This window comes from Sinocyclocheilus anshuiensis, unplaced genomic scaffold, assembly GCF_001515605.1.
Source record: "Sinocyclocheilus anshuiensis isolate Anshui unplaced genomic scaffold, SAMN03320099.WGS_v1.1 scaffold1016, whole genome shotgun sequence".
Taxonomy (NCBI): Eukaryota; Metazoa; Chordata; class Actinopteri; order Cypriniformes; family Cyprinidae; genus Sinocyclocheilus; species Sinocyclocheilus anshuiensis.
Window position 1 is genome coordinate 681,406 of NW_015552618.1, and position 7,416 is coordinate 688,821.

General features: G+C 38.6%; 1 protein-coding gene across 1 annotated transcript in view; it reads right to left on the reverse strand.

Moving 5' to 3' along the window:
* Nucleotides 1-7,416, reverse strand: part of LOC107666208 (copine-8) — a 103,907-nt gene that overhangs the window by 64,049 nt on the left and 32,442 nt on the right. Inside the window, exon 5 of the mRNA XM_016457420.1 lies at nt 5,974-6,013. Coding sequence (XP_016312906.1) covers nt 5,974-6,013 — 40 coding nt within the window. The remainder of the gene's footprint in view (nt 1-5,973; nt 6,014-7,416) is intronic.

Genomic DNA, 7,416 nt, shown 5'->3' on the forward strand with positions numbered 1-7,416 from the left:
CGTGAAGACACGGGGAGACAGGGACAGCCCGAAGGGCAGGACCTTGTACTGGTATGCCCATCCTTCGAACGCAAACCGCAGAAATGGTCTGTGGCGCGGAAGGATCGACACACGAAAGTACGCGTCCTTCAGGTCGATCGCTGCAAACCAATCTCGGGGACGGACGCACCCGAAGATGCGCTTCTGTGTCAACATCTTGAACGGTAGCCGATGAATGGCCCGTTTCAAAACTCGCAGGTCCAAGCCTTTCTTGGGTACAATGAAGTAAGGGCTGTAAAACCCCGACCTCATATCGGCTGGAGGGACCGGCTCTATAGCATCCTTCGCCAGTAGGACTGCGAGCTGGAAGTGGTTCTCGTCTGCCTTCCACCAGAACGAGCCCCAGATCGTGGTAGCGGCAACGGGACTCCGCCCCTTTGCGAGTAGCGGAGCCTAGTTCGCAACTCCGAGATGGTCATCTTCCCGCAATGAGAACATGACTCATCCACGAAGGCCACCTCAGCGTGCTTAAACGACCGCACCCAGAAACGCACGGGTGAAACGGCATCCTTATAAGGACGATCCGTCGTCTTTATAAAGACGCACCCGTGGAGTTCTTTTAGAGAAATTTGCTCTTTTAGGAAATGCTCTTTTAGTGCTGAGGCGCACAGGGGAGATTGCCTCTTACAACACGACAGGGGGTAGTGCAGCCTGAAGTGCGCAACCCACTCGACACTGGAACGACCACCGCTGAAGCGCCGTCCCGCCAACACAGAAAGCTGGGGTCCAGTATATATAGCATATATACTTTGAGGTAGGGCTGGGCGATAAAACGATAACTATAATTATAGTGATATAATTTTCCTCAATAAAACAAGCTCGATAAATATTCGATTGAATGCTACTCATTTGAACCGTGTCCCACGGACCATTTAACCGCTTGTTTCAAATGGTGGCGCAGCGCAGAGCGAGCTGACTAAAGCAGATGTGTTTACTCACTGATCACGCAACCACTAAACAGCACTGTGAGATCCAGTGTGAAGCGCTTGAATTCAGCGAAGAACACAAATGACTGATATAAACTAGTGTAAATCCAGATGAAACAGCGCTGACAAACAGCAGAAAAACACTGTGTGCAACGATACAGTCAGAAGGCTTTTCAATCTACAAATCGCCATCGTTAACCTTGGATTTATTGTAGTAACACTAACTGCACCATATTATTGTGGCAGAAATGTGGGATATTTATATCGAATTTATTATATTAATGTAGACATGTATTAAATGTATTAAAGGAGTAATGGAATGTAATTACAGTATATTTGTGATTAAGCTATACCAAACAGTCAGAAAAATTACATTTCACCATATAAAAAAGGAGGTTGTTACAATCTTTAGAGATGTTACAGATTGTGATAATGAACATCAATTTACATCTGCATCCTAACTCAAACTACTACTACTGTCAATTCAATGTCAAATGTGCATTTCTAAGAGACAAAACATTAATATAATAATTGCATATATATATATATATATATATATATATACATTTAAAATGAGCAGTAACCATGCATCTATCACATTTTTTATATATATATATATATATATATATATATATATATATATATATATAATATGGAGGGTGGTAGGGGGCTCAGATTATCATATGTGTACGTAGGAGGGCCCTATGAAAAAAAGGTTGGGAACCACTAATGTAAGCAATAATATAATCAAACATCACATTATTTTAAAGACTGAAACTGTTCAAACACCATGTGGAAAAGTTGTCACCCCTCTGATAATCAATCTGAAGTGACGCACAAAGTTTTGCTTGGAAAAGCCAAAATAATTCAAATGATTTTCCTGGCAGAGCTGTGAAGTTCCAGCCCACTGACCTTTGCAACAGCAGTTTTTATAAGGGTAGGCGGTACTGTTTGTGTAATGTAGCCGGAATGCTAAAAATGATAGATCTTCATTTACCTTATTCTGTATTAATAAAAATGTGCATCAATGGAAAGTGCAGTGGAGCGAGAATGATCAAAGGAAACGAGAAAATTAAAACATCCAGAGAATAAGAATGAAAATGAGACAAACTGCTTTGCCCTAGCGGGTGTGTTTGTATTTTTTTTATTTATTTCAGTGTAATAATGTAGGACTTTTTTTTTCAAAATAATAAACAAATAGGTATGGTAGGACAGGTAATGCAAATTGTATGCTTATCTATAAATGTGCAAATACACATGCAAATTTAATTTAATCATCTGCTGACTGAAAAACTTGGATATATCGAGAAGAGAAGGGGGCCAATCACTGAACCCTGAGGCACCCCAGGGATTACTTCATGTTATTCTGAGTCTTCCCCTTCAGCAAACCTTGAAGCATCTCCCCATGACTCAAGCCAAAGAAGTACACTTCCTGTGATGCCAAGTTGATAGGGTGGACAAAATAATTCCATCATTTAAAGGGCAACAGGTCTAGCTAGATGATTTACTTTTAATAAATAAATAAATATTTAGTCAAAATCAACTAAACTGATTGGGCTTATCCCAGCCTCAATGGTGTGAAAAAGTATAGTGTCATGTTTGAAATTAATGTTGCATTAGTTCTCACATGTCTTGTAACCAAATGTGACACAGCAGTTTTGGATATGAGAATGCAAATGAGATTTGAGTGATATGGCGGAGGGGAAGAATTTCAGTGTGTTCCTCACAAAAGTAACCATGTGACTTCAGAAGGCTTTGAATACAGTGAATGAGTGTAATATTTTTACAATACTTTTTTGCCAGCTTGCAATCTATATTCTTTTGTCGTATGGAAAAGAGCAGCGCGATTGTTGTTTCTTCGATAAATAAAAACAATTTTTTGGGGGTGAACTTTTTTTCTCTCCAATGTGACTGTCACTAATTTAGACACTAGTTTTTGCTCTCTGAGTTCATCCTCAGTAATTTATGAGATGCTTCATTTTCACTGACACAGACTTTCCCATGATCACTTGTTCTACCGCTTCTCTTAATTACTGCTGGCGACTAAACTCTCAATTTGTATTAATAAAGATTAATATGAATGTTCTATCTTTATTATTGTCTTCAACTCTATGAAGACCTCCTTCTCTTCCTCTTTCTTTCTTCATCTATCTCTCACTGTTTCTTTCTCTGTCTCTGTATGCGTGGTTTTCTCCCTGCTGCCCCTTCTCTTAATTTTCACCTGAGAACGTAGTCGCTCTTTGCCTTTCAACACATCCTATAATGGTTTTACGCACAATTCCCTTTGGTAGTGGACAAGCAGTGTTTGCCTTTCCAAGTCAGGGGGGAAGAGAGTAATATTGATTTCTGGGTGACTAAGGGAGGGAGCAAAGCACCAGGAGGCACTGTGTCTGATTTGTTAGATAATTTTGAGGTGGTAATTTTCAGGGATGGATCCTGCATGCTCACTGGAGTCACTGAGGGTGTTTTCAATTACTCTTGTGCATGATGTGTGGAGAGATCAGTTTATCTGTCTCTTTACAGTGTGTCAACATGATCACAGCAGGAAACAATAGCAGTAGATTCAAGATTCAAGATTCAAGATTTTTATTTGTCACATACATGGTTATATAGGGAATATATGACCAGCAGTGAAATGTAAAATGTATCCGCTCCATGGACAGTGCAATTATTAAAGAATACAAACACAAGAAAATTATATATAAATATAGGTATGGAAAAAGTAAGATAAAAAATAAGAATAAAATAAAATGCACAGGACAGTATACTGTAGGCTTAATAAATATTTAGATGAGATGTTAATCTCTGAGATGTTAGATTTAATGTTCTTTTACTGCTTTATTTCATCTTCACGAGTCTTTCCGCCGGTCTGTCAGCGCACTGCGGGAGGAAAATACTGGTTAGCACAGCTTTACTAGGAAAGTGAGCAAGTAACATTAAAATGCAAGAGGGGTTATTGTTCTTAGGCACAGGGATGATGACAGATTTTTTTAAAGGGGGTGGGGACCACCGAGATAACAAGGGACTCATTAAAGATGGATGTAAACAAGCCAGCGAGCTGATCAGCACAGGACCTTAGAACACGGCCAGAAATCCCATCAGGACCTGCTGCTTTCCTGACGTCCACTCGCTTTAGGGCCCTCCGAACCTCGTCCTATTCAGGTGGCCATTGTTCATCTCGGTGTTCCGGAGAATCTCAGATGGCCACGATGGGTTGGAGGATAAAGTGTCCTGAAACAGGTTAGTGTAGCGGTGTCCAATGTCCAAAAGTGTTCTTTTGTCGTAAGTGATCAGTGCAGACGATATGTGTGTAAAAAGAGAGAGCAAAGGAAAGTACAAAAGTAAATAAAAGCACAATCTAAGTGGAGCGACCTGGACGGCATCCGAACTCAGCAGCGCCATCTTGGAATGTACAAATGTACAAATGCTTGTACAAATGCTTGCGAGTGCTGCTTGGGATATGGCAGATTTACAGTGAAGTGTATGGCTGGTTTAGATCAATGGTGTTGTTGGTGGGTGGTTTACTACAAGCCATGATTTGTTTCAATAAACAGTTCCACTTTGCCACATTGATGGATGCCCACAGTATCCTGTGCTACAAATGCTGAATTATCTAGTATTAAATGACCTCAGTTTTACTACTACCTGACTATTGCTAGTTTGCCTTGTAAATGTCAAGGAATTGCCAAAAATCCTAGACTCCACTTGACCCTTTGCAGGAAGCTTGATTGACAGGTGATCTGACCAATCATGTTTGTTACCAAATCCACCATTTTGACCGATGACAGGAGAGTAGATTAACATAGATGGACTTAAACTTGAAAAATGGTGTGTACTGACGTCCTTCTGCAGTGAAATAAAATACTTTCTAATGTTCATTCATGTTTATTTCATGTTTTAACTAGTAAATATGAAAAGATGATCGGTTCATGTGCCGCTTGAACTAAGGCACTACAGCGATACGTCACAACACATTAAAGAGCCACAAAATGGTATTTATTGTTTGAATTTCCTCATTTAAAGGATGGTGTCCAGAAGATCAATACACTAATCTAAAAAAATAAATAAATAATAAATCCAGAATCACAGTATACACACCTGCTGATTACAAGCACTATGAGATGGTTTTACTGTGGGGGCGAGTGTGTATGATGACATCCTAAACTTCATAATAGTCTAGAGGTGGTCAACAGGGTAAGGGTTTATAGCAGTGGTTCTCAACCTTTTTTTCCACTGAGTCTCACGGGCTGCACGCATATCATTTACATATTACATCACCAATACAAAACAACCAGATTTATAATATTATAGCCTAAATATTATGATATCTAATCGATTACATTCATTGAAGTAAATAAATAAATAATTCTACTCACCATTAATAAAACACCTGATGCTGTCGGGAGCTGAACAATTTTGTGAAATTCGGCACGAAAGGAGTAACGGCACAATGAAGGTGCGATTGTAAGTTGCAGTCTGTAAGACACGCATGGAAGCGTGACTTGACGCGTAACATTGCAGAAAATGTGCATTCACAAATGTAGCCTATGTTGATCCAAATATGGAATTCATATTCGAATTTAATAATCTGAGGTTCTCTCTAGAGATGATTGCTGCATAGTATGGGTGTTTCCTTTTGCCTGAACATCTTCAAGTGAGTGGCGGGGCAAACCGAAAGTTGATGCCGAAAGTCCAGCACTCTCCTACCTTCACTACTGATACTGCGACTATTCTTGTTTGTATGTGTTCCTTCACTGGCATTTTCCACATTTCGTTTTTCTCCCTTAATAACAAATTTGTCCATTCTGATGCTCAACTTTACCGAACTAATGGCTGCTGATGACTATTTTAATTGAATTCTGCCAAAGTGCACGCTTGTAAGTGTTCATTAAATGCGTAACGTTAATTACGTGAGTGCAGGTCTGCTCATGTAGCATGCGGCCCGCGGGTTGAGAACCACTGGTTTATAGAGTTTATAATGAAACATGGAGCAATTTCTGAGACTTACATGTTTTGAAAGGTTGGTGCTCTTGGAGTCGACATCATACCTGAAAAACAAAAGAGAAGGACATATTGAGAAGGGATGCACAACCAGAATAGCCAGTTTTTTGTTTGTATATACATCATTTATGCATTTATTGCTTAATTTGACAAGTATCCGATTCCTGTCCTTAAGTATCCAATTCTGGAATCGGAATCAATTTTCGATTCCCAACCCTAGCTGTAGCTCCTGAAATGAACTGACTTATTCCACAGATAGCTTGCTTTAGCGTTTCTGTTTAGAATTTATAAATGTAGGAAAGTGGCAATTTTTTTGCACTGACCTCACCCCAATGCATTCTGGGACTGCTGCTTACTTTTTGAAAATGCTGTCTTTGTAGGCATCTCACAGGGCTATATGATAATCCAACTTTTTAAAAATATTTTTATGCAAAGGACTGCAATGTCACACAGCAACAGATTTGAAATGATTTAGTCTGATATTTATGCATGATTTACCTTTTTTTTTTTTTTAAATGGGAGTTCTAATCTCTTTGTCATAACAGGGGCAGCCAAATCAGATATAAACCCAGCTGTGTGTTAAGCATTTGACAAATTTCAAAACCAATTATTTATAATCTCTTTCATATAACCTGCACTAGCATATACATGTATGAGTGTTTTAAATGTATGAATGAGGTGCATATGTAACATAAGAAGTCCCAAAAGGGACTGTGGTGTTCTATTCAGCTATACGTCTTCACATTTATAAATACTGCATGATGACCCCAGCGTGGAACAAAAGCATACATTGACACAGGCTTTACCCTGGCGTGCACACACACACACACACACACACACACACACACACACACACACACACAAACGCACACACACAAAAAAACAAGCCTGCTTTCAAACTCAAATACACAGAAGTGCACACAACCAGACCTGATGAAATTGAGATTTGCTCTTTCTCTGGGGAACAAGTTTACACCCTTGAGGGAGCTACTAGAAGGTGGGAAACTCATCAAGAATGAGAGGTCTTGGCAGAGGTGCAAACTAGATGACTTTAATGAAGTACCGACATAGTATATTGAGCACATTTAATTGTATTTTTTCTTAAATTTATTTACCTGTGTCTCTGTAATTATTAAACAATATTCTTCAGCATGGTATTCTACAGAAAAAAAATGTTTGGTTTCAAAACATTTGATCAAAATGTACTAACGTAAAAAAAAAAAAAAAAAAAAAAAAAAAAAAAAAAAAAAAAAATATATAAATATATTTATTTATTTATTTTTTTTCATTTTTTCATTTTTCATTGGACTGCCTTTAGCTTGATAACATTGTGCTTTCTTTATGGCATTGTTTCAGCAACATCACAACATTTATTTCCAAAATATTTTTTTCAAAACATTTAACATGCCAGAAACACATTAATCACTGAAATAATGACCAATCCTAGAGA